Source organism: Balaenoptera physalus (genome assembly GCF_965194825.1).
Source record: "Balaenoptera physalus genome assembly, chromosome: 10".
Lineage (NCBI taxonomy): Eukaryota > Metazoa > Chordata > Mammalia > Artiodactyla > Balaenopteridae > Balaenoptera > Balaenoptera physalus.
In genome coordinates, this window is record NC_138889.1 from 74,700,600 (window position 1) to 74,727,623 (window position 27,024).

Genomic DNA, 27,024 nt, shown 5'->3' on the forward strand with positions numbered 1-27,024 from the left:
AGCAACTGACACCATCATGAAGAAAGTTAAATATTTGAAAGATGAAATTGGATGGGAGCAAATAGCCACATAAGTGACAAGAGAGGGCCTGTGGCCCCTGTGCAGTGGGAAAAGCTGCAGCCAGAGCCCATGCTTGGAGCACTGCCAGGGAAAAATCACTGCTGGTTTGCTTAGGCAGTAAATGATGATGGCTGGTCCAATATTTGCCCAGCCTGCTCCCCTCACGCTTCCCTGGTCAGCTCTCAGCCTGGGCAGGTACCAGCCAGAGTGCATGGAGACATCAGAGTGCCTCGGTGACATGTACTTGGGTGTCAGGAAGACTTGGATTTGAAACCCATTTCTGCCACTTACTGGCTGGGTGGCCTTGGGAAAGTTACCTAACCTTCCTGAGTCTTGGTTTCCTCATAAAATGGGGATAATAATAGTACCTGCCTACTGGGATTGATGTGAGCATTACAGGAAATCATGCATAGCAAGAACATCTGGAAAGAGCTCCATGGATGTCAGCAGTCATTAGCACTGGAGGGATCTGTGTACAAGCTGCGGAGCTGGGGGTGGGGAATCACGAGAATGGAGACTCACGGAGGGCTGGGCGAGCCTTTTCACCAACCTCAAGAGACAGCACCAGGGTTCCTGCACCTCCCTCCCCTCCTGCCCTCTCAACCATGGGAGTTGGACTGCCCTGATGCCCAGCACATCTGGATCATTTCCAGATGGACCATATGGAACAGGCTGGAATCCAGATAAGGGGGCTGGAGAGCAGGATGGCTGGGTGAGGAAGATCGATGGAGGAGCAGGCAGCAGGCTGGGCTTGGGGGCTGGGGCAGTGGCTAATGCACGACCAGTTTCTCCCCTCCCCAGCTTGCCCCCCAACCCACCTCCTCGAGGCTTTTACCGTTGTTTGTTGAAGGGACTCTCAAAGGTGATGTTCTCCTCCACGGTGGCATTTAGCAGCCATGGTTTCTGAGAAGCATAGGCCACGGGGCCTCTCTTCCTGGAAAAAGCAGGGCAGGAGTAGGGAGGTATTCTCAGGAGGTCATTGTCAGAGGTGGTTGTCAAGCTGATGGCTTAAACTGGGGCAAGGGGGTGGGGGCAGCACTAAGATGAGGAGGTGCAGTTGGCAGAAATCTGCTTTGTGTGGCTCCTGGTGGCCTCTCGTTCCCCAAGGGCCCGAGGCAGTCTTGGGCGCTGGGTCTTAGCTGGCTGGGGGATAAGGGACCTCAACCCCTCCCTGCTCTCCACCCTTCCCTATCCCACCCTTTCAGTCTGTTCCCCTTCTTAAGTCTCTACCCAGAGCCTGGGAAGACCCCAAAGTGTGACCAAACTAAGTAAATACTTGAACCCTGATTTCCTCCTTCCTTGAGTAGCCCTCAAACCACTCGACTTTGATGTTAGCAGGTAACACTCCAAATGGAACTTTTTAACAATGAAGAGTCAAGGAAACCACATTTAGTGTGATGTGGTTTCTGAAGACCAAAAAAAAAAAGGAAAGAAAGAAAAGGAAAAGATGATCACCAGACAAAAATGATCTGGTGTGAAGGGAGCAGCTTGGTACACGGAAGCAGTGGTGACCTCCGAACCACCGCACGAAGCACAGTGCCCTCCCTGGCCTCCTCTGCAGCTGGGCTGGACCTGGGGGGCTGCCTTCCAGAGCTCTGTGGCTCCCTTGGCCTGAGACCCCCTCTGAGGAAGTCTGCCCTGGAGGGCGGTGCTCTCGGGACACAGTACCTGATATCCGAGTCGGTTGCCGTCTCCCGCTCTGGGCTGCAGCAGGGGAGGAAAGACGCACCTTCAGGGTTCACCTGAGTAGACTGAGTTCTCCATAGACATTTTGAGCTCCCTCAAACCCAGCGTGAGTGCCTTTATAATCCCTGAGACCAAGACTGCAGCCACAAAAGCCACACGCCATCCAGGGGGAGCCTCCACTGCCTGAATACACACGGCGTGTGTGAGGAAGGCCTCAGGGGACCTGGTTAAGTTACGAGGGAGAGTGGGGGGAAGGCACCATTGGTGTAGGCTCATGGGGGTGGTGGTGCTTCCCACGTCAGAGGAGCATGAGGCCCAACATGTGGCTCCTGCAGACCCAGCCTCTGCATCAGGGCGCGGATGCACTGGCCGAGGGCTCGGGCTGACATGGCTGCACAAATGTCTGGGGCAGGAAGTGCGCTTTGACCGTAGCCAGGCCAGGCCGTGCAGGCCACCGTGGGTGCCTGCAGTCTGGGGATGGTAACCCACAGCCGATGAAAATCAGTGTGGCACCTAGAGAGCTGAGAAGGGCTCCAGGTGTGATTTGCAGCCCCAGGTCCCTTTCAGAAGACAACCATGGAGCCTGGGGGTTCTGCCAAGAGGGACATGGTCAGCTGTGGTGCCCACGTAGCCTGGACAGACCCCAACTGCTCCAGTGTCAAATACTCCGTCCCGTTGTGCTCATCCATGCGTTCATACTTGTCACATACCATGAGGTCTGATTTTTGGCTCAAGAACTATGGTCACTATGGCTAGAGAGTCTGGGCTGTCATCATGCCCTGGCACTTGGCGACAAGGTGGGAGAAAGGGCAGAGAAAGTATGGGGAAGTGAAACCTCTGTGGTGTTGCAGAGTGAAGGCAAGAAGCTTAAACGGATTTCCAAGGTCAAGTCAACCTCCCACTCCTGACTTCCCACCACCTCCAGTGTGCCTCGATTGTCTTGAAAGAGGTGTGGTTAGGGAGGGTTTTGAAGGTCTTAGAGCCAAATCAATCTATTTCACTTGGATGTTTTAGACGACCAGAACATAAAGCACATTGAACATAAAGCAACACAAAGCAACACGACTGAATTTTCTGTCTCCCTGGGGGATACCCACCTCCGCTTTTTATAGCTTTGTTTCTCAACTTCTTTTCTTTCTTTTTTTTTTTTTAATTTATTTTTTATTTTTTTTATCTTTGGCCGCTCTGTGCAGCATGCGGGATCTTAGTTCCCCGACCAGGGATCGAACCCATGCCCCCTGCACTGGGAACGCGAAGTCCTAACCGCTAGACCGCCAGGGAATTCTCCAAGCCCCTTCCCTTTGTTGGAACCCACTTCCGACCGAGCTCCAAGGCTGTACCTGGGGTCCTCTCCTGTCTCGCCGTCAGGAAGGCTGCTGGGGCACAAATGGGAAAAAACAATACCAGTTACTTCTCACTCCATTGCCTTCCTCTCCATCACACTGTGTCTTTGGGGAGAAGCAACCCCACAATCCCCACCCCTCCGACCCATCCCCAGTGTCCCCAAGTGGCTTCCTTGGGGGCAGAAACTGTTCTTCTCAATCTCTGTCCCTCCTGCAGCAACTGGATGGGCCCCCTCCGAACAGCAAGGGCTTCATTAGTACTCCTGGCACAACTCCAAACAGCAGTGAAGCTGGTTTGGCATCAAGACTGGCTTATAGTTGGGAAAACTAAGGCTCAGGGAGGGAAAATGACTTTCCCAAGGTCATAATCATTTCATACAGCATTTTCCAACTGTGGATTGGGACCCGAAAATTGGGTCTGAAACAAGTAAATTGCAACTGCACTTAAAAAGAAAAGAAGAAAATACCAATGTGCATTGCATGTGGTCAAGATGTGTATTTTTTGTGTGAATTTTTTTTCTCTTACCTATCAATGCATAAATGTAGTGGGCTGTGATGTAAAATGTGTTTCATACTGTGGATTACAGTAAAAAGTTTTTAGAAAAACACTGAGTGAGGTGACCTGAATTTTGGTGCCAACTTTGTCAGTGCTCTTTCTCCTGCCCCAGGCCACCTTTCAACCTTCCAGAAGCAACCTTCTCCCAATGAAGTATGTACTTCTGACATGCACATTTGGGGAAAATCAATCTGTTCTGTCTTCATGCAGATCTTACTTTAATAATAGTAAAACCAGCTAACATTTATTGAACTTTTATAAGCACTGCAATAGTATTATCTATTTTAAAGCTCAAAAAAACCATATGAAGGAGGTCCGCACTTTATAGACAAGGAAAGTGAGACTTAGAGAGGCTAAGTAACTTGCCCAGAGTCACACAGCCAGCAAATAGCAAAGAAAATAGATCTGTAACTCCAAAGCTGCATGCTCTTAATGACTATGCTACATTGCTTCACTGTGATTACCCAGGCCATACCTCCGATAAATTTCTTGCCAGGAAAACAGGATGGACAAAAACAGGGATGGAAAGAAGCCTGATGAAATTCTCTTTTGTCCTCTGCTGAGGAGCAGAACAGAATGGACCCTGATGGATATATAATCACCAGTTCCCTATGATCCTATTCGCCGATCTTTATGGTTTCATTTCACTCCCTCAACTCAACCTAACCTCATGTTCCCTAACCATCAGACTGCTGTAGTTTATGGACAAGCTGGTAATGTGAGACAGATTAAAAAACCCAAGCTTACAAATTCCAACTCTGCAGCCACAGCCCAGATAAGCTCATCGCTGCAGTCTTCTGCCTTGACTGCTTCCAGGGTTGCAAAGGCTGTTATTTTTCTGGAGGGAAGCACATCTGTGGCCTCCCTGAGGACCCCAGCACACATTGAACTCCCTCAGCTCTAACTCAGTTTGCATCATTATCTGGGCTGTTCATTTAGCCCTTATAATGGACTACCTTCTTCTCTAATCAGCTCCTGTGTAAGTAAGTCTTTTATCCCCAGTGGGATTTTAAGGCAGGAAGAGCATCTTTTTCAGCTCCCACAGTGCTTAGCACATGACAGGTCTGTAATAAATGGAGGTTGTTAACAGACATCTTTAATCATTTGGGAGGAAGGAAGGGAGGGGGGCTAGCACTCAATGCCGGCCATCCTCATGCCAGGCACTGTGTGAAGTTGCTTGTATTCATCACTTCATCCTCACAACACTCTATAAAAAGATGTTAGTATCCCCATCTTACAGATGGAAACACTGAGGCTTAGGGTTTGCCTGATGTGCCCAATGGTACAGAGCTAGGAAGAGGGGAAGCTGGGATGTGAATCCAGGTTCATCTTCTCCTCTTTCCAGTGTAGTTCCAGCCTTCCTAGAATGAGCCTCCTCATTGTGTGTGTATGTCTTAATCTGAAAAGTAAAAAACGGTATGTGTGGCGCACACTTCCTCTCATTGATTGCTGGGCTCTTAAATGAGTGTTCCTCTTCGGCCTGCACTTTTGGGACCAAGCACTGAGCTAAGAAGATGATCTCTCCTTTTCTCTGACCCACCTCCTTCCCTGCAGCCAGCTGTGAGCTGGGTGCCTGTGTGCATGGCAACCTGAATCACTGCACAGAGCCTGCCCTCAAAGGGCTCACGGTCTGGCAGAGCGAATCAGACAGGGACAGAAGTCAGAAAGTTATAAGGGCCAAAAGAAAAGTAGGAGCAAGAAAGTACTATAGAAATTTGGGGGAAAAGTACACACAAACACATATGCAAATACGCAGAGAAAAGACTGGAAACTTCTGGGTGGTGGGATATTAGGTGGTTTTTAATCTTCTTTATACTTGTGTATCTTTTCTCATTTAACGTACATTCTTTTAGAGTCAGAGAAAAATGTACTTTTTACAAGTAGTTTGGAGGAGGAAGAAATCTGAGAAAGTGAGGAAGGGCTCATAGAAGTTACAGGTGAACGGAACCACGAAGCGAGAAGGATGGAGACAGTGGAGGTGGAGGGAGGGAATTCTAGGCTGGAGGAGGAGCCTGCATGAGTGCAGGCAGTGTGAGAAGTGGAAAGAACATGGGCTCTAAAGTTTGTACCCGATGGGCTTCTCTACTCACTGGTTGTGAAATCTTAGGCAAGTCCTTTCCTTAGGGGAGCCTGTTTCCTTATCTATAAAATTGGGGTAATGGTAGGAACCTCACCATGACTCTGGGAGAATGTATTACCAACCTAGCTCATAGCTGGTTGGAGGGAAGGACCTGGGTGGGGTTCGAGAATGAGGGATGGGGTCGGCGGGAGATCATCCTTTCAGCTCAGTGCTTGGTTTCAAAGGCACAGGCAGAGGAGAAGTCCAATGGCCCCAACATTCATTTAAGACCCCAACAATAAATAAAAAGGAAAGCGGTGGAAATTGAGGTTGGAAGGGGAAGTTAGGACTTATGGGTCTCCATGGTCCATTCATCCTGCCCCAGAGGGGCTTGTTGCTGCCCTGAAATGTTACCTTTCACCCACAGTGCCCTTTCCGATTGATGTCGTTGGGTCCTAATGCCAAATCTCTGAGGGAGGAAAGGGTTTTTCTTATTGTTCAGATGAGGAAACTAAGACACAGAGAGGTGAAATAATCTGCACAAGGTCACACAGTTATCGAGGGGCAGAGTCAGGACCACAACCAGAGACTATCTAGTTCCCAAGTCGGGCTCGTCATGTCCACGTGGTGCCCCAGCTGTCTGCCCACCATCTCACCACACCTGCCTCCTGCAGGAAACCTGGGGTGCCCTTGAGCCCCTGACCCAACTCCCCAAAGGCTCCAAGGAACTGTATGAACAGATGGGATCACAGAGTCGTCCTGAGACAAGCCTATTTTTCACCCTGGGGAATCGGGGGTCTCAGGAGGCAGCCTTCACACCACAAGGCAACAATGTCCTGAGGCAGGCTCAGAACAAGTAGGGCCTGGGGCGCACACCTCCGGGGGTGGCAGGGGCAGCAGGGAGCTCCAGAGAGGCCAGTTTGCAGTTCCTCGTGGGGAGGTACCTCAACGCTTTCCTCGGATCCCAGCTTCCTGCTGTCTCCCCAGGGCTGTTTAAAATCAATCTACTGTGGACATTAATGGCCCTATTCTTTATTTCCAGGGAAAGAATTTCACTTGAATATATCTGCTAATTTTGAGTGTTTATCAGAATGTTTTTCTCTTAAAGATTAAGGAGAGAGTTTGCAAATTCCCAGGTTAACAGTGCATCGAAGCAGAGAGCCAGGCAGGCGCAGGTGACTATCAGTAAAGTGAATATTTGGGAGCCGCACGAGACCTGGGTTCTCCCAGAGACCTGGAGCCGGGCAACAACCGATGTGCAGGATCCACTCAGGGCTGCCGCAGTAACTCTCCAGCCTAGAATGTAGGGCCTCACCCCTTGAAGCCCCCATGCCCATCCTAGGCCTCTGTCCACCCAGGACTGGTGAGCCCCCTGAGGGCAGGGGCCAGGTCTTCTCCTTTGTAGCTTACACAGAGTGGTTCACAAAATACACATCCTGTGGGGCGCACCTGGGGCATGGCATGGAATAGCCCCCTCCAGCCCCGTCTCCAAGGAGCTCAGTGTCATGGGGGAGACATGCCCCAGCATACGGTGTGAGGCGTGCACAAATAGGATTTGCACATTCCAAATGCTGGTGGAGAAGTTGGGTGGTGGAGGTCTGGGTGAGGGAAACAGCTTGGACAAACGCATGTGGGAAGGAGAGAGAGGTAAAGACGCATTTAATGGCAGTCTCCTAAAGGTCATAAGTTGTTCCTGGTTCATTCATTTAGCAAATGCATTCATTTAGCAAATGCATTCATTTAGCAAAGGCCTGTGGATTCAGAGAGACAAACAAGATATGATCTTTATCCCCAGGGAGCTCACTACAGTCTCTCCTGGAGACAGGCTGGAGTATAATTAAAGAGCAATAGGGGAATTTTGTTCCTGGAATAGAAGTACATCGTCAAACAATAATATTTATAATAATATTTATAGGGCATTTGCTACATGCCAGGTTAAGCCTCACATTAACTCCACGGGTAATAAGGGAAAACTGGTACAGAAGGGTCACAGAATTTCCCAAAGCACAGAGTCCAGATTTGAACCCAGACAGCCTGCCTCCAGAACTTTTGCTCCTATCCACTCAGCAATACTGCTCATTTTTTTCAAGGAAGGAATAAATGAATGGTTGTACACACAAAGCAATCTCCCCAGAGCATTCTCTGTTATGCCCCTCCTAATCTCCCAAATCCCTGCCTTGTGCCTCCTGGAACTCTTTCTGGCTGCCTGGTCACCAGGTCTTGGCCCTGGTATGGATGAAAAACACCAGAGCGGCTTGGCATCGCCCCTGCCTCTGGCTGTAGACAGGCAGGCCTGTGGGAGGGGCTGCTGGGTCAAATGCTATTTTGCTCTTGGCTCATTTTGCAAGCGCATCGTTGCCCTGCAGCCCTGCAGCCCAGGGTCTGAGGCATGGAGCTCCTGCAAGTAACGGAGGGGGGCCTCAACACACAGTCCCCACACTTAACTCATTGCCCAGGGTAGGTGGGCCAAGCAGAGCTGTGTACGTGTCCAGGATTTTGAGAGACAAACAGCAGATGAAGCCAACTGAGCCAGGTATGACCAGCCTCCTCCTTCTCCCATCCACTGTAACGAACTCCTGACTGGTCTCCCTTCCTGCAGTCTCTTTCTCCACGATCCCTCATCCTGTATCACCAGCACGTTTCTCCTACAGCTTTCAGGCTAAATCTTGTTTCCCAGGCCAGGTATACAGGGTGTCTGACCTCAGCCCAGCCCACTTCTTTAGTCCTGTCCTTCACCAGCGTCCCTAACACCCACTGCTGCGGGCACCAGAACCACATCCTCTTACATGATCACGCCTTTGCCCACGCTGATACCCTTGCCTGGAACACCTTCCTCTCCCACCTCGGCCTCTTCCATCTGATGAAACTACGCTCATCCTTCAAGGCTCAGATACCATGTCCACGTGAGCCTTCTTTCCTTGACCACAGAGTTCACTGTTCCTCTGTGCTCGATGGTGGCACTGATCTCTGTTCTCCTCCCTTGGAAGCAGCGGCCACGTCTTCACCACCTTTGCATTCCTATTGCTGTGCCCGGGGTCTGGCACACAGCAGGTGCTCAGTAAATATGGGGTGAGCGAATACATCAATGTAGAGAAGCCAGAACATGAGTTGAGTCATGAACAAATTCTCACAAAGTCCTGGGGTTGGCTGCAGGCTACGCTGATGCGCTCGCTATGCTTGGGAGGGAAGCTGTGCCGTGGAGGAGGGCAAAGTGGATCCTGGAGAAAAAAGATCCTTTCACCACCACCCCCTCGCTGAGCCTGGAACAGAGCCAGGACGTGGGGCCCCAGCTGCCGGTCGAGGAGAGTGAATGTCAATGCAGACAGAGCTGTGAGCTGTGCTGCGATGGTTCTGCTGAGGTGGGGCGGCGGGGTACCACAACCATTGAGGCTGCTGGCCTTCAGAGTAGCCAGGCTAGCTATTTCTTCATGTTGCTCTCAAGCCCCTTCTCTCTCAGCACACAGTGGAAAGCCCATGCACTTGAGCACTTAGGGGCACATCCCACTTCTGCCATTTAAGGGCTGGGTGGCCTTGGGCAACTTGCTTCACCTCAGTTTCCTCATCTGTTAAATGGGGATAATGATAATGCCTACTTCACAGAGTTTGGTGAAGACTGACCGAGACAATGAAGTAAATAAAGTGCCTTACACAGTATCTGGCACACAAGAGGCACTCCAGCACCCTGGAGAGGCCCCTGTACCCCCTGGGGCTGGGGCAGAGGTTTCCTAAGAGAGAAGAGGCAGCAGTCAGACCCTGAGGGTTGGCACAGCTTGGAGAGGAGGTGGGGGCTGAGGCTGAGCTGCCTCTGCAGAGGCCAGAGAGGTGCTGACGCGGGTGTGACAGCACCTGAGGGTGAGGGCGGTGGGGAGGAGATGAAGGAAGTGGGGCAAAGGGAACACGCTCAGAGGGGGTCTGATTCAGGCTGAGTGGGACACAGGGGAATCTAGGGGCAGCCCCAGTTTCTGGGCTCTGTAATCCCATCTAGGAAAGGTCTGCCCTGAGAGAGGGCCCGGATCCAGTTTGCCCTCCACATGGAATTTGGAGAACAATCCCTGGAACTAGGACCCAAGGTACCCCAGCCCAAGGCAGTGGCCAGGCTTGAGGGAAAGAGCCCAGGCTTGGGACCCTGGTCTGCACGCTGACCAGTAAGTCACCCAGCCTCTCTGTCCTCAGTTCTTACTTCTGTGAAATGGGGCGATAACACCCAGCGGGAAGCTTCAATGAGATCGTGCTTGCAGCGCACTTAGCAAAGGGCCTGCCCATAGCAGGTGCGCAATAAATGATCAGTTGCTTTCTTCAGCTCACAGTTCACTGGGGGCTCCTGTCTTCCCATCACAGACACACACAGGCAGCCAATGGACAAGGGCTCCTCCCTCCAAAGCCCTGAGGGGCAGTTGGCACAAGGGCCTGGCAACGCAATGCTTGGACCTTTCCAGTCAGGCTGTGTTGAGAAACACCCGAATAAGATGGGGAATGGATGCAGAGACCCTCTGTCCCCAGACATACCACATCCCCAGTGGAATCAACGTTCCAGAGACTAAGGTCATGGGAAACCCAAGGGGCTTGTTTGCCAGCCCACAGCCCCGTTGAGGAGGGAAACTTGCCAGATGTGCTGGGTGCACCATTCAGGGACATTTTGGAAAAACAGGAAATGGGGGTACATGCAGGTGTTCAGACACTGGTCCAAGGCCTTTCTCTCTGCTCAGTCTGCACTCCAGCTTATGAAAAAACCTGACATCTTGCCCTCTGCTGAACTGGCTGTGACTTTCATTCCTGAAACCTCAGTCGGATCCCTCTTTCTCTTGGATTCTTGGATACTGGGGACGGGGAGGTGTTGGGGATGAGTGTCAGTAGGCTCCAAGCCACGTTGTGTGTTGACTCCAGTAGCGATGTTCTGTCCAGGTTTCTGAATACCTTTTCCACCCTCTTCATTTCTTGGCTCTTCTTTTCTTACTTTAAAAATAGCCTTTATTTTATATGTATCTTTAATCAACTAGTTTCAAGTGCTTTTTGGAAGTAGGTGGGTATAAATAATAGATTCATGATTGACTCAGCCTAGGGTTCTGGCTCTTTAATTAGGATAGTGATCTTTGCCCAGAAACTCACATTTGTCTGGTTTATCTCTGGCTCCTTGAAATACCCACTGAATGGTCTGTATCAACTTTGCTGATGACCAAGCCAGAAACCAATGTTTGTGTCACGGTCCCTCACACTGGGAGGCAGTGCGGCTGAGTGAACGCGGAACTTGGAGTCAAACAGAACTGCGTTCGAATTCCAGCTCTGCCACTTATTAGCTGGGTGAATGAGGGCAAAGAGTTTGGCCCTTCTCTACAAAACGAGATCTGTTAACAGTACTTACCTGGCTGGTTTTCATAAGGATTAAATGACATAGTGTGTGCAGAGGACATCGCAAAGTACCCGGCACATAGTGAGGGCTTAATAAATACGAATGATGCTAATGAGAATAACAATTCAGTGCTTTCACTGAGTACTCGCTGAACACACTCAGTAAATGCATGGTGCATCCTCCACTGAGAAGGATGGTTGAAAGGAGGGCTTCCGCCTGCCCACTGTCTTTCCCCACTAACTGAGCCCGGAGGATGCATGTAGTACCTGTTCCAGAAGACGGCCCCCGAGACCTTCTGCATCTCCCCCAGGGTGGCTAGGAGGAGCGAGGACTTGCCGCAGCCCACCTGCCCCACGATCATGGTCAGCTGGCCTGCAGGGAGGGAGGGCAGCAGATGGGACTGGGGCCAGGAGGGAGTCTGAACAACCACCACCCGGAAAGACAGACAGACAGATATACCCAACCCTGGGGCCCCCATTTGCTTTCCTCCTACCTAGAATCTCCAGGGAGTCCTTTCCCCCTTTGAGCCTTTCCTTCTGGAAAGCTACATCCTACCTCTGGCTCCCCAGGTCCTTCCTCCTTCCTACTGTTGATCCCCCCACCCCTTCCTAAGCACCTGCTTCTCCTTCCAGTGCTCTCAAGTGTGAGCCCAGAGTCTCCCAGTCCCAACAAAGGGCACCCGTTCCTTCCCGCTTCCACGCTTTGCTCCTGCTGCTTCCCCTGCAGAATGTCCACGCTGCCTCATGGCCCGAGGCACCCTGCTCATTCTCAGAATCCCTACCTCTTCCACTACAACTTCCCTGGCTACTGGGGATCGCTTTCCCTTTTGTGAAGCACCCATTCTGTCTGCAACAGATGGTTTGACATCAAGGCCCCGCTGTCTTGCCCTGTCCTTGCTGCTGCACTCCTGCCTAGCACACGGACTCCTCGGGGAAGTAGCCCACCCCCTCTCTAGCCTTCATACCCTAGAGCACCCACCGAGAGTGCACACAGAGCAGGTACTCAATCGATCCTGATTTTTCTTTTTCTCTCCATGTCACTCAGGGGGGCGTGGGGAGGGAGCACTTCAAACACGACTCCAAGGGGGACACACCCAGACCATGACAGAGGGGTGAGCTGGGCCATACCTCGGGGGATGCAGATGGTGATGTTGGACAGTGTGGGGATTCCATCGGGGGTCCACGTGAAGAAGCCTCCAATGATCTTCATTGGCGGTACCCCAGCCCCGGAAGAGAACAGAAAGGCAGCTGGGGTCTCAGGGTGAATAGTCAGTCGCCTCCCCTCCCCCATGAAAGCCAAAAAACACTGATTCCAGTCCCCAGATCACTTCTAAGGCAGGGGAGTGGGGGAATGGCCTTCTCGTGCAGACCTCTCTGCCTGAGGCACCCTCCCCAGAGGACCGCTACAGGTCCCCCCACTTGGTGGAGATGGAAGCATTGTCCCTGGTCTCGGGACTCCTGTGGACTCTACAGGCAGCCAGGGTGACCTCCAGGGCAGAGGGCTCAGCACACAGGTCTCTGGCCCTTCAGATGTAGTGTTTCCTCCTGGGGTTGGCGCTGGGCGGCGGGCGGCGGGGTTGCGGGGTCTCGGACTCACCTGGACACAGCAGTTGTCAGCATCCCCGTCTGCACCGGGGGTCAGGCTCTGCAGCGGGCCCACGAGGCCCCGACAGTCCTCCCAGGCTGGACGCTTGCGGTTCACAACCTTGAGGGGCTGGGGATGGTTAGGAGGAGGTGAGGGCCCAGGGGCTGGGAGCTGTGCAGGGAAGGGAGCTCCCCCACCAGTGAGGAAAGGCTGAGGCAGGACCAGCAGGGCACGAGCCGCAGGCATTAGAGAAAAACACTGTGTGTGGGGGGTGGGGGTGTGGCAAGGGGACGCTGGGCACTCACCACCGCCTGGTACTTGCTGGCCTGGCCCCGGGGCTCGGGCTCCCGGGCAGCATACTGCTCCTCGCGGATCTCTGCGCTGGACAGGAACTCGCTCAGCTTCTGCACGCTGCAGAGGAAGTGCAGACACCCCTCACCCTGCCCAGGGCAGAGGGGAGGGGAGGGGGAGGAGGGCGAGGTCTGAGAGAGCAGCTCTGAGAAGATGCCAGGTTCCAGGTGTGGCCCCCACAAAGCCCGCACTGGAGGGGACAGACAGGGGGCATCCCATGGGGGGCTACAGGTGTTACCAAGGCTGGTTAGGGTCGACTAGTCAGCTGGAGTAGGTTAGGGTGTGGATCAGGTGGGATTGGCCAGTTTTAGGGTTAGTGTTAAAGTTGATTAGTCTTGAGTTATTCGACTGAAGGATGTTGGGCTTTATCAGTTACTTTTAGGTTAGTTAGGATTAGGATTGGTTATCAACCACAACTGGTATTTTTTGATCACGTAATATACGTCAAACACTGTTAAATACTTCATAAGCACATAATATAATCCCCATAATATAATTTGATCTCACTGGGGGAGGTGTGGAAGAGGAATTATTCCTAACTCATGGAGGAAAAGGCTATTCTCCACCCCTGGGATTTCCTTATGGACTCAGAGGAGGTTCCAGAAGCTTTACTCTTTTGATTCATTCTCTCTTATCCCTGGGGGTGGGCAAGATGCCTGGGGAATCTTGAGAATTGTTCGCGTACCCCTCTCCCACCTTTTGCTTAAATGTCCAACAGCCTGGGGCCACCCCCAACCCTGTTTCTGTTCTGGGCATGACACCCCCTCCCCACAGCAGGAGCAGACAGCCAGCCTCGCCCACTTCCCCCTCTGTCCTTGTTCCAACACGACTTGACAAGGGCTGTGGGGGAGGGGAGGAGCTGGCCTTGGGGTCAACCGTCAGGCTGTGTCCTGTTCCCACTTTCAGCCCAGAGTCTGGTCTCTCTCTTTAAAAAGGCCTTAGCTATCCTGACGATGGTGACATGAGAACGGTTTACATAGAAATACTTCTGACTCAGGCAAGGGATTTCCCATAGGTGTAGCATCCTTGAATCTGTGGGTTCTACACAGAATCACAGGCTGGGGTACGGGTGAGGGAGGAGGGCTGATCATTAGAAGTCACAATGCCATGGCCAACAAAAGTGAGTCAGCATAGCTGACCCTGGAAACGGGAGCTAATCCCCTTGCAGCCGGCTACTCCCTAGTCAGATACTCCTATGACCACAGTTCTACTGCGTTATGCCCCCTTCCATCCTTGACCCTCCTTCCATCAGCTACTTCATTCCAACAGCTACCCCTCCCTGCCAGCTGCCTCGGACTTGCCAGGGTCCCCGAGACAGGGGTGTCACTTCCCTCAAGGCTGGAGGGGCTTGGGTACAGAGGACATTTGTTACTGTCTGGTCCCATTGGTGATGAGAAAGGACATGGCCAGCTCTCCCCAGTGGCACGACTGGCCCTTGCTTTCAAGGAGCTGTTTCAAAGGCCTAAGGAGATCTTCACACTCCAGCTGTGGCATTTTCCAGCCAGAGCCTCAGCCTTCTACCTTCAGGCTTTCACTCCCAAGAAGGCAATGCCTCTGGGAGAGTGGCAGAGTCACCACTGGGCTCTAGAGCCCAGAGGTGGGGCCTCCCAGAGTGCGAGCCAACTGGGGACAGTGTGTACAGGCACCTGGAGGAAACTGCTCCACTGAGCGGGGCTGTGAGGGCGCTGAGACCCGTGGAGAGAACACGGGATGTTCAGCTTGGGGAAGACCGAGATTTGGGGGATACCTTCTGAAATCTGAGGGGCTGTCACGTGGGGGAGGGATGGCACTCATTCTGTGTGGCCCTGGAAGGCAGAACTAGGACCAATGGTTAGAATTGATGAGGTTATACCAAATTTGGCTCAACGTTGAATTTTTCTTTTTATGGAGTTCTCTTGGAGGTGACACTCTCCTTGGAGGACGTAAGCACGCTGGCTAGTCCTTCTCAGGGACTAGAGGGAGGGAAGCTACACATGGCCCATGTCCCTCTGACCAACCACAACCAGCTTCAGTGAAGCCCAGATCAACGGGCAGGCATGTCCTGGGACCAAACAGCTGTGGTTGTAGCAGTCACCAGAGTGAGCCCTGGGGCCGACACGTGAGCGGGCTGACCACTGCCCTTGCTGGACCCTCCTCTCACCTGACCAGAGCTTTGACTGTGGACCGGACCACACTGGACAGCAGGAACAGTGGCGTCACCAGGATGTGGAAGAGGGAGAGGGAGGCAAAGGCTACCGAGGGGGAGAAGTCGGCCTCTTTGAAGAAGCTGACGTGGCCCACGAAGGTCTGCGGACAGAGGCACAGATGAGACAGAGCAGAGCGTGACTCAGCGTGTGGGCCCCTCCCGCACTGGCAGCCCTCAGCCCTGGGAAGGAAATGAGAGGCGGGAAGCAGGGGACCTAGGGGACCTTTGGGTTGGAGACACCACCATCCTCACAGTCATCTCATGGAACCGTCCCTCCCTGCCCTGCCTCCTTCATTCCAGGAATGACCAGGGAGGAGCCCTCAGGTTAGGTCAGCTCTGCCCCCTCTCAGACAGTAGTCCTCAGTCGGAAAATGTAAACACGATACTTACAAACCCACCTCGTAGTCTGTCGCCTGCCCCCCAGCCTCCGGGTACCCGGCTTGGCTCCGTGGCCTCCGCTACCCAGAGTTCCCCAAGGAACCAGGCCAGGAACCAACTCAATAAATCATGTTGAAAGTGAATTCCCAAGCGTGACTGACAGGCTGTGAACTCACCACAGTTCAGGGACGCCGGCCCCGGGGGAAAGACATGCATCTTTTTAAAGAACTGCGGACGTCACAGAAGCCAGGGATGGGAACCCTGGGTGAGGGGCTGTGGGCGTGTGGCCTTTCTGGAGGGGTGCACTGCCGGCCCCCACTGCTCAGCTCCTACACAGCTTTGGTCAAAATTGCTTTAGAAAACCACCATTGTCATATTTAATGGCATGGAGAATTCTTCGTGTCATATTCTTACATTTTAAAAAGCAGTTTATAAACCTGCATACGAAGCACAATCCTAATTTTGTAAAAATGCCGTATTCTGTGAATCAAAAAAAGACTGGAGAAAAACACATTAAATTTGTTGCCAGTAGGATTATGGGTGATTTAAGTTCTCTTTGCCCTTTCCCTTCTGTATTTCTCAAAATTTCTACAAAAACGTTTCACTTTTATAACGAAGTTTGATAGCAGTTTTTTTTTTTTTTTTTTTTAAAGAAAGTTTAATTGCTCTAGAGACTAAGCGTTGGGTCTTCCAGGCCAGGAGGCGGAGGTCCTGTCTGCCTGGAGTGGGGCAGTGGAGGAGGGACAGGCTGCATATATAGACTCTCCATCCGGCACCCTATTCTCAGTCCCGCTGCTGAGCTCATCTTCCGAAGCCCCTGTGCAGAAAGGCCAAACCCTGGGCGCCTCTCACGCCAGACAGCCTTCCCCACCCCGCCCAACCAACTCCCACCGGGAGACGGAGAAAGGATCCACTTACGATGAGGACGGCTGCAATGGGGATGGCCGTGTTCATGAAAACTGCGGAGGAAGCACAGGGGGAGTTTAGTGGGAGGAAGGAGACAGCTGGAAATGAAGCTGCCCAGGTTGGTCTGAAGGCAGGGCAGCCTCTGGGGTCCTTTCCCCAGCCTGCGGGGTGGAGCTGGGCAGAACTCTAGCTCTGTGGCACCTCCAGCTCCTAACGTGTGTCCCTCAGGACGCTTATCTCCATCTCTGAGACTTAAGCCTTTAAATAAAGGTTGAAATGCTCTTACTCTGCTCCATGTGGACAGTGTGAAGAAAGCCCTGTGAGGAAGTGGCAGGGGAAGGGATTGGAGAGCTGGCGGCCTGTGGTCAACCATGAGGTCAGCAGCACGTGTTTCTGGGGGCACCAAGTTGCTACTCCTTCCTCTGCCTCTGGTCCTTGAATCCCCGCAAGCCAGGCTCACTCGGAGGCTGAGAAGCTTCCCAGTCTCCCATGGCTCTTAGGAAGGATTTCAAACTCACTCACACTGAGGTATTAGTGACAGGACCGCTGGAAGCAGGGTCTGCCTTAGCTCTAAGGCTGCGAGTCCACGCCCAGGTGGGACAGTTGGTTTGCTGCAACAGAGGCCCTCTGCTTATTCTGTTCACAGTGTGGCCCTCAGACTCTTCATAGGGACCCCAAAGAGCAGAGAGATCTGGACTTAAAGTCAGAGAAGGGCGGAGTCCCCATTATTTCTAAGCTGTGTAATCTTGGGCTGATCGTTTACCTTCCCTGAGCCTCGGTTTCTTCACCTGATTTTTGTAAACTTGTACTTACTTGTTCACATACTCTGGCTCTCTCCAAGGTGAGAGCAGGTAATGTAGGGAACAGGCCTCTGTGATGCCTCAGTGCTACCTCAGTATTATACCTCACGGGCTGCTAGCTTAGCCCTGCTCCTCTGGTCCAAGCTGTGAGATGCCCGAGAGGGCCCTGACCCCAGGCCAGAACTTCCAGAGAGAGCAGCCCTCCTGGAGTAAGAGATGCCCATCCTAGCTGCCACCTTCCCACCTCCTCCTCCTTCCTTCCAGGAGCCTCTTCCAGGCCAGCCCAGAAAGGAGTCTGGTTCTGCCATTAGCCAAATTAAAGGAGGAGCCAGGAGCCAGGAGCCAGAGGCCAAGGGCTGAGCCTGTGCACATGGCCCCTGTTTAATGAATGGCGAAGTATCTGACACTCCGAAGAATTCCAGGCCGTCAACACCATTCCAAGAAGCTGATTGTCTACTTACTCCAAGAGTCCTGCACCAGCTAGTACATACATGGTGTGTGCTGGAGATGTGGAACCCCAAGGGAGTGGAAGAACGTGGTCCCTGTTCTCAGGGGGCTCCCAGTGTGAGGAAGGAGACAGGAACTATGCTCCCAGGAGACACGTTATAGGACGGGGAAACAGGGAACATGCCCATACGGGGTTCCCAAGCAGATAGGAAAGATATTGTGCCCATCTTCGGGGAATCCCCAATCTATGCGCCCTGCCATTGGAGGGCTCCCTGTCTCATGGAGAAGATATGGCTGGAGCCCTTGGGGCACTGCCAATCTCTCCGACCACAAGGCTTTTTATCAACACTAATAACACACATGACGGTGATTTAATTGCCCTTCTTGATGAAGGTTCCATGGTCTCCTGGTGCCCACCTCAATGCCACAGCCCTCCCTCACAGCCCTCTCGCACTGAAGGGGGCAGGATAAGCATTATTGGTTTTCCCACAGCATAAGGAACCCACATCTGGGACATAGGACACAGCATGGCCATCACTGGCTGGGGAGAGGGAGGGAGAGGAGGATGTCCATCAGGCCTGGGCCATTGACCATCACCAACCATGAAGCTGTAAAGACAGGTAGCCTCGCCCCTCCCCTCCAAGGCAGTTCCTCCAGGGAGCTCCCTCAGGCAGGGGCCACCTTCTGTTCCTCTCCTGCCCATCCTGTCAAAAGGTACCTGTGCACCCCACCTCGGCCCCTGCCCCAGGCCAAGACCCCTCCCACACACACACGGGGGCTCAACTCCCAGCTAAAGAATAGGCTTGGAAGTTAGATTATAAATTCGTACAACTCGCTCAGAAAGCAATCTGGTGCCCTGTAGCTAGAGCTGCACAGAAGTTCATACTTCTGATCCTATAATCCCTCTCCTGGAAATTTATCCTGAATAATCACTCAAGAGAAGCACAAAGCCCTCAGCAAGATGGTGTTAGCTGCAGCACTGTCTGTCACAGCAAAACAAAAACCACAGCCACAGCAACGAACCACTGAAACGAAGTAAACTAGAAACATCTAACAGGAGCAGCTGTTTTAGTAAATGAGGGAAAGCAACTCCAGGGAGATTCTGCAGTCAGGAAATGTGTGACAATTGACATTTTGTTCTTCTGCATGTTTTCCCTGGTCGTGATTTTTTGAAATTTTTTTTTTTTTCTATTTTATTGTCCTTATTCTTGCAGCTGCCTGAACTCCTTTGAGGAGTGAGACAAGCTATACATAAAACTGAAAAGGAGCATTCCAAAGCTGACGCAGCAACATGGAGAATGCACATAATATAATTAACTTCTGTCCTGTTCTGGCTGTTGTATGGAGACGCTAAAGAATGAAAATGTTATTTTCCATTGTCCTCATCCTCTTCTGGAGGGATGGCCTTTGTACAGAGAGCTCTGGGTCCCCTTCGGGGTGGGTGCTGGGGGAATAGACTCATCAGCTGCTTGTGTTTTATAGGCCTCTCTGAAAATCACCCCATTAGGGTCTGGGGTAAACATGGCTGGAACTGGGGATGTCAGTGCCAGAGAGTGGGGGGCCCGGGATGCTGCAGGCTCTGGCATCTCTCCGGGCTCAGCAGACACCTCTGTGCCTGAGTTGAGGGAGGGGTGCGGTGGGGAGGGAAGGCAGCTGGGCATCCCAGCTGTCATGGCTGGAAGACCTGAGAACTTGCTTCCATTTTCCTGAACCACTTAAGGGCCAATGGGACATTAAAGGCGGTGGAGGAGTGGGAAATATAACCAAGAATAGATTTCTCTCCAACTTTGGCATGGGGTGGGCTGACTCACTTAGATTTGATCTAGGAAAAAATTTAAAAAAGAAGGACATGACAGTGCTCAACTCTTGAATGTTAGGGAGTAGGGAATACTGTTAAATAACACTAAGTGGAAGCAGAAGATTATGAAACGACGTGTGAGTGTGATGCCGTTATGGAAAAGTTTAGTTGCACGTAGGCAGCTCAGAAAGGCCACCTTCAAGAGGGAAAGCCTTTTTGTAATGGAGTAGAGATAAGGGTACCTATTGTTTTAATACTGCCCCTCCAATCTTTAAGAAATAATTCATTCAGAAATTCTTTTTTGAGGGTCTCCTCTGTTCCCAGGCATTGTGTTGTGTTCTGGGGGTTCCGTAGTGAACAACTGTGTCAGCTTTTCATACCCCCCAAACAAAACAAAACAACAGATCAACTGAAAACAAAACAGGGCTCAGATCACCTGCTCCCCCGTCCTCTGGGCTTTGGCCAAGGAATGCTGCCTGGCCTTGTGGGTGGCAGTCCCCCCCACCCACCCCGCCCCGCACTGCAATAGCAGGAGCTTTTCATTTGCAAAACATTGATAAATATTTCAGAAGCCATGCATGGGAAGGCACAGTGAGCCATTTGTGCCTCTGGTTAACTTCACCCCCTCCCCTACCCAGGGCCGGGGGAGGAGCTGCCAGCTCACAGTAACTGCAGGCTGCACCTGTAGGAGGGGAAAGGCATTTCGAAGTGAACAGAGCTATTCAGCCCGGTAGTCAGTCTGAAGTCAGCAGAGAGAAGGAAAGTAGGCAGTGGTGTGCCCGGCGCTGGAGGTGGTGGAAGCGAGGCAGGAGGCTCACAGCCACACCGATGGCGGCTTCCAGCTCTCCCTCAGACACCCAAACCCCCCGCCAGGCTATGCATCAGCAACCCACTGTGGCTGTACCAGATGGTGGAAAGAAGGGCAGACGCTGAAGTTCAGAGAAGCCAGAGAAGGAAGGGGGACCAGGTCTGGAGGTCTCCTTGTCCCCGCACACTGGCCGTTCTGAGTCAGGGCCTCCACCGAGGAGGAGAGAGGGAGCATGAGACTTGCGAAGAATAGTCAGGCCCTGGGTTGCGGGGAGGGGCGGGTGCTGGGTGCCCTGTGAATGGGGTTCACAGGCACCATCCTGCCCACCCCACACCTCCATCCAAGCTCGGTGGCTTGTTTTTTGCTTTTCAAAACATAGCATGAGGCCAGTCACATTCATTTGATGTGAACCACCTGACTGTGGTTCAGACCCAAGTAGGAAGAGGGAAGACCCCTGACCACAGAACACTGGAAGAGATGGCAGACCCACCTTTCCTTTAAAATCCTTCAATGTCTCTTCTGCTTCAGGAGAAAAGCCAGCACACAAGGTCTTGCATGATCTGGTCTTGTTACCCTCTCCTCACTGTGATATACTCGAGTCTTGAACACACCCATCATCCTTTTCACCTTTAGGCCTTTGTGCCTGGAACATTCTTCCCCTCACTTGGCTGACATGTGATCCTCTGGGCATCAGCAATGGGTTTCACCTAGCACAAGGCTTCCTGGACACCCACCACCCCTATGACGAGGTTGGGTGCCACTCTGATGGATCCCACTTTCTGTTCCTGTCACTCACGACACAGGTGCCCGTCTGGCTTCCCTACTAGACTGTGAGCAGCCTGCTGCATCCCCCAGGCCTGGCATAGGGCTTGACACATAGTGAGTGCTTAGTAAATATTTATTAGATAAGGGAACGAAAGAAATAAAAGAGGCCAGGGCCAGGTGTGCACCATGAAAGAGAACACGGGGGATTTAGAACTGACCCTGTGGCTCTAACCACAGGCACGGCCCCTGTTCATGGCATGGTCTCCCACAAGACTGCGAGGGTGAGGACCGTGCAGCCTCCTCTCTAATGCCCAGGGCCTCAGGAGAGTCTAGCACAGACAGGAGGCTCTGGAATGGGTGCTGCACAAAGGACAGAATGAACTGGCAGCATGTCAACTGGTTGACAGTTAGGGCCTGGGACCCCTGTGTCACCCCTGAGAAGCTTGTCCTCAAATTTATGGCTGGACTGGACACCTAGAGCTATGCGGGTTCTGCAAGGAAATAAGGGTTGGATTGGTTTCTAAGGGGAGTGACCACAGCACTCGCTCGCAGCTTTTCCCCACTTTGTCTTCTGCTCATTGAAACACTGCCTGTGGCAGGTGCAGCCACGCCTCCTCTTGCATGAAGCTCCGTGTGAACTCTGAGCCCGTGCAGGCTTCCTTCTTCTCTGTTCTCTGCCATTTATTGGCTGAGGACCTCAGAGAGTCCTTTCACCTCCCTGAGCCTCAGTCTTCCATGCTGTAAAATAGGACAATAGTGCTACAAACCTCACAAAGTTGTTCGGAGGGTTAAATGAAGTCAGGCTTGCTGGGCAGCAGCATAGAGCAGGTCCCCGTGGTCGAGAGCTCCCTGCCACACTGTTTTCAAGTATGTTAGCTCTGACTTCTTAGCAGAGTATAAACTCCTTGAGAACAGGAGCACATCTTTTGGTCTCTTGCGTCCCTCCCAGTGCTTAGCACAGGGCAGGGCTCACTTAACGCCCTCTGAGTAACTCACATCTGTTTTTCTTCGAGAGGAAATGTTGATTCTGGATTTTGATGGCAGAGAAACTGTATCATTTCCTTTTCACCCCTTTGCTCTGTCCTGCCATGCACCAGCTCAGGGCTCCACAAACAGGAGCTCTCAGTGATGCCACTGTGAGACCATCAGACAGAGTGTCAGAGGTAACCTGTCTTCCCGACAGTCTGCCTGGTGTACAATGACCAGACTGAAAGCCCAGCAGGCAGCACCAGGATGGGCCCCATCAAGAAACATGACTCCAGGCCTCCTTTGCGGCGACAGGACCCCATGGCTGGTGCCAGAGGCGAGAATGAAAGATGCCCCATTACCTCAAGCCTAATGACCTGTATCCTAATTCTGGGTGACAGAGAGCAGGAGGCAGGAAGTCCAGGAGGAGGTAAATGAAAACACACTCAAAGCATATAACTGCAGCCTGGCGGTGCCCTCACCCTAACACCCTGTCTCTCCCCATCCCACTGCCGACCAACACAAAGAAACCCATCCCAGGAAGGGCGAACACAGAGCAAATAGCACTTGGCTTTCAAAGCTCTCTCTCCCGGAGGGCTCTTCCCCTTCCTCCTCTCTGCCCTCTTCCAGGGACCAGCCTGGGCTGCTCTGTTTATCTCTCTAGGTCACCAAGTACTGGACAGGTGAGGGGCCCTGGGGAGACCCCTGTTTAGCTCCAGAGCCACTGTCATCTCAGCTCTTGACAACACGGAGCCTCCTTGCCCCAGGTCCTCCTGGCTCCGGACCCTTCACAAAGCCATGGCTAGTCTTCTGGGGGCCCCATAGGACAAAAAGCACCTACTAGACAGGCTTAGTGGGCTAGCCTGGGAACCTAGGCATCTTATGATGTTGTTTACATAGGAAACATGTCCCAGCAGGTTGAAGTTTGGATTGCAGGAAATAAGCATACATCTCTTAGAAGCAAAGTAGCTGCCACCTGCCCCCACCTGTATGACCAGAGGCTGTCCCTACTTTGCTGTCAGGAATCTTGGGGACCCAGTGCTCCCAATTTCCTTACAGCTTCCCTTCCCTCTCTCCCGTTGTATCAACAGTGAGCCCGCCCTACTCCACCCTGCCACGTTATTGCCGGGAGGCGGAAGACCTCCCCCACCTCGGCAGCTGTTCCGCCTGATGGGGTGTCTGGAAGCTAGGTGTCTGTAACTCACGGGTCTGTACACAGCGTGGGGTTACTGTTACCACGACCAGGCTCAGGGGTAGGCAGAGCTGACAGAGAGGCTGAAGAGGGCCTAGGGTGTGGACACTGGTTTCTCTGAGCTCCCCAGAGGCTCCTGCCTGATTTCTCCTGTCCTATCAAGTGCTCAGCCCGGGGGTGCTTGGAGGCCACAAGGTCACGGCTGAGGAACCTGGAGTGTCTTGGTAAAGAATCTAGGAATACTGCCATGCTCATCGCTCCATTCTGAGAAAATCAGCTCTTAGCAGGATTTTCTGCAGAAGGGTGCCGTGGCTGGTGCCATGATGGTGGGTGGTCTGGCCACTGGTGCCTGGACCAGGACGTCATGGTCTGACCGGACACAAGGAAGTGCTCCGTGCAAGCCCCACCTTGTGAGAACCTTCAGGTTGGACGCTGGCCACTTGACCCCACCAGACCCTCTTGCTAGGCAACGTGACTGCCAGGAACACACAGATGACCTGAAGGACCACCTCATTCTCCATGTACCTCTCTGGGAGACACATCTGGTGCACCCTCCACTGCTGCCCAGCACTGCCATGCCCACAGGTGTGTCTCTTCCTGCCCCACCAAGAGAACCAACTTCAGCTGGAGGGGGGGTAGTCGTAGTGTCTACCTTTCTTAATTTCCTTCCCTATTTCCCACTCCTGTCAGAGCCCATGCTGCGTTGTTTCTCTTCTATTCAGAGACAATAGCCTGAAAATGGTGTCCATTGTGCCCTCAGTTTTCTTCACCCCACTTAGGTTCCTGGCTCTGGGTGGAAAACAGCATAAGGCTGGGAGTCTAAGAGATTCCAGAGGATCTAGTCTGAGCCAAGCCATTAACCTCAGAAGTGACCTCAGGAAGATGTCCCCCTCTGGGCCTCAATTTCCCATCTGTAAAATGGTTCTCCCAACTTACAAAAACATTTTCCATTTATCTCTCCTTGCCACATTCTGTGTAATTTCCACAGATCTGTCTTTTTATTCACAAATTCTCTCTTCAGCTATGTTAATTCATTTAACCTGTACACTGAGTTGTTTTTTGTTTCTTTTTTATTTTTTTCTCTCTGGGGGCTTCCTCTTGACCCTTCCTACCAAAATGGCTCTTAAACTGGACAGATCAAGGAATCAGAATGGGGTTTCCTAGCTGCTAAATATCTACATCCCAATTATGCACTTGGGCAGTAACCACAAAGGGGTGGATCCATGGAACCACTAGACCAACTGTGAGATAAACTTGGGCCAGGACTCCATCCATCACCTGACCTCTATATGCTCACTCCGACCAGGGGGCCAGCTGAATTAATTTCAATAACTAAATTTTTAATTTTTAGAAGTTCTTTTGGCTTTCTTTTTGCTATTTTGCCTTGTGCCTTCCTTTAATTATTTTAACACACTTATTTTGTTGGTTTTATTTTGTTTTGTTTTTTGGCCATGCCGTGCAGCTTGTGGGATCTTAGTTCCCTGACCAGGGATCAAACCCGGGCACTCAGCAGTGAAAGCACGGAGTCCTAACCACTGGACTGCCAGGGAGTTCCCTTAACGCACTTATTTTATTATCTCTTTCAGACTATTCTATCATCTCGAGGTACTGAGGAACTAATTCTCCTATTCGCTGACTCTCACTCTGGTGGTACATCTTTTCTGGAGGATTTTTATTTCTTTATTATCAGCTCATTGTTTAACATGAGTATTTGCCACTGGAGTCCTATGCTCTCTGGAAAATGGTTTTAATATGCGTGTCTTCTGGGACCATAGGAGTTTTACCAGTTTTGGTCTTTTTTTCTCTATTTTCGGGGCTTGGGGTTCCCAAACCACTTGGTTAATGTAAATTCAGTCCCTACACCTGTGAGTACCTCAAGCTTGAGCTTTTGTTCTTTAAAGAGAAATTTTCTACCTCTCATGGCCCCAGGTAGATGAAAGCTTCCTTGTAGCTTCCTTAAGGCACTGGCAGCTCAGTCTGACTTATTGACAAGAAGTCCTCAGACTTGGGAGAATTCAAAACTGCTGTTATTTATTCATTTATTGCTGCCTCTCAATAACATATCAGCTTAATAAGACATCAAAGACCACATCTGTCTTTCTCATCACTGTACCTTGAGGGCCAGCCCAGGGCCCTGCAGGCTCTCAATACGTTTGCTCGATAAATGGCTGAAGAACACTGATTTCTGGCAGCTCTGCTACAAGAGACAGTCTGAGGCTCTCCTGGATGGGATGATTCCCAAAGTCTCCCGCTTCTGCCGCCCCTACCTCCTCCCCCAGCCGTGGCACCCTATCCTGGCATGTAGGCAGCAGCACACAGGGCTGGCTGGTTGCGGGGGACTCACTGGAGATGGAGGTGTAGACGGCGAAGGCCCTGAGGCTGGTCATCTCCTTCTTGCGGGTCACCTCCACCAGCGTGCGGAAGATGTTCTCCCAGGCGTACAGCTTGAGCAGCTTGATGCCACGGAGCATCTCGTTGGTCTGCTTCAGCCTCTCGTTGGAATACTCCTGCCAGGGGTCACTGAGTCAGAGAAGGGTTTCTTTTGCCCCCATCCCACCCAAGAGGAAGGAGGTGAGTCAATGCCCTCACCATTGTACAGCCTACGCCCAGCCCCCGTCTCCTCGGGGATGCTCCCTTAATCCCATTTCACAAAGAAACCGAGGCCTGGACAGCTGAAGTGACCTGCTTAAGGTCAATCGTAGTGTGGATGTGTGTGGGGGGCACTGTTTGGTGACATCTGGGGGAAGAGAGAGGAGACCCACTAATGTAAGGGGAGAGGGAGCAGTGTGGGGGAAGGAGGGGAAGGGGGAGAGGGAGCAGTGTGGGGGAAGGAGGGGAAGGGGGAGAGGGAGCAGTGTGGGGGAAGGAGGGGAAGGGGGAGAGGGAGCAGTGTGGGGGAAGGAGGGGAAGGGGGAGAGGGAGCAGTGTGGGGGAAGGAGGGGAAGGGGGAGAGGGAGCAGTGTGGGGGAAGGAAGGGGAAGGGGGAGAGGGAGCAGTGTGGGGGAAGGAAGGGGAAGGGGGAGAGGGAGCAGTGTGGGGGAAGGAAGGGGAAGGGGGAGAGGGAGCAGTGTGGGGGAAGGAGGGGAAGGGGGAGAGGGAGCAGTGTGGGGGAAGGAGGGGAAGGGGGAGAGGGAGCAGTGTGGGGAAAGGAGGGGAAGGGGGAGAGGGAGCAGTGTGGGGGAAGGAGGGGAAGGGGGAGAGGGAGCAGTGTGGGGGAAGGAGGGGAAGGGGGAGAGGGAGCAGTGTGGGGGAAGGAGGGGAAGGGGGGGAGGGAGCAGTGTGGGGGAAGGAGGGGAAGGGGGGGAGGGAGCAGTGTGGGGGAAGGAGGGGAAGGGGGGGAGGGAGCAGTGTGGGGGAAGGAGGGGAAGGGGGGGAGGGAGCAGTGTGGGGGAAGGAGGGGAAGGGGGAGAGGGAGCAGTGTGGGGGAAGGAGGGGAAGGGGGGGAGGGAGCAGTGTGGGGGAAGGAGGGGAGGGGGGGAGGGAGCAGTGTGGGGGAAGGAGGGGAAGGGGGAGAGGGAGCAGTGTGGGGGAAGGAGGGGAAGGGGGGCAGGCACACCTGCAGATACTTACCAATGTGCTCCGCTGGGCCTGGGAGAGCTTGGTGGCCACAAAATACTGGACTGGAGCCAGCAGAATGATGACAGCTGCTCCAATTAAGGCACTGATTCCAAGGATGTAGTAAAGGAGAATCACACCCACGATGATCTGAGGGAGGGTCATGGGAATGAGTTCCCTTTGATCTGGGGGGCTTCCCTGCCAGGGGGTATTGGCAAACCCCCCCCCCCCACCACCC

The 27,024-nt window shown here is 52.6% G+C and overlaps 1 protein-coding gene across 10 annotated transcripts in view; it reads right to left on the minus strand.

Moving 5' to 3' along the window:
- ABCC8 (ATP binding cassette subfamily C member 8) overlaps positions 1–27,024 on the minus strand; it is a 76,027-nt gene that overhangs the window by 18,881 nt on the left and 30,122 nt on the right. For 6 of the 10 annotated variants that reach the window (XR_014267913.1, XR_014267914.1, XR_014267915.1 and 3 more), the window contains 11 exons: positions 26,802–26,936; positions 25,576–25,738; positions 16,468–16,508; positions 15,127–15,272; positions 12,941–13,046; positions 12,648–12,764; positions 12,179–12,254; positions 11,318–11,423; positions 3,087–3,122; positions 1,729–1,764; positions 896–994 (listed from right to left, as the gene is read on the minus strand). Coding sequence is in view for 6 of the 10 variants with exons in the window: in XM_082476509.1 (XP_082332635.1) it covers positions 896–994; positions 1,729–1,764; positions 3,087–3,122; positions 11,318–11,423; positions 12,179–12,254; positions 12,648–12,764; positions 12,941–13,046; positions 15,127–15,272; positions 16,468–16,508; positions 25,576–25,738; positions 26,802–26,936 (1,061 nt within the window). In the remaining 4 variants the exon portion in view is untranslated. Of the gene's footprint in view, positions 1–878; positions 995–1,728; positions 1,765–3,086; positions 3,123–11,317; positions 11,424–12,178; positions 12,255–12,647; positions 12,765–12,940; positions 13,047–15,126; positions 15,273–15,561; positions 16,446–16,467; positions 16,509–25,575; positions 25,739–26,801; positions 26,937–27,024 lie in introns of those variants that run through there. The other 4 variants (XM_082476512.1, XM_082476516.1, XM_082476515.1 and 1 more) reach the window with 4 other exon arrangements.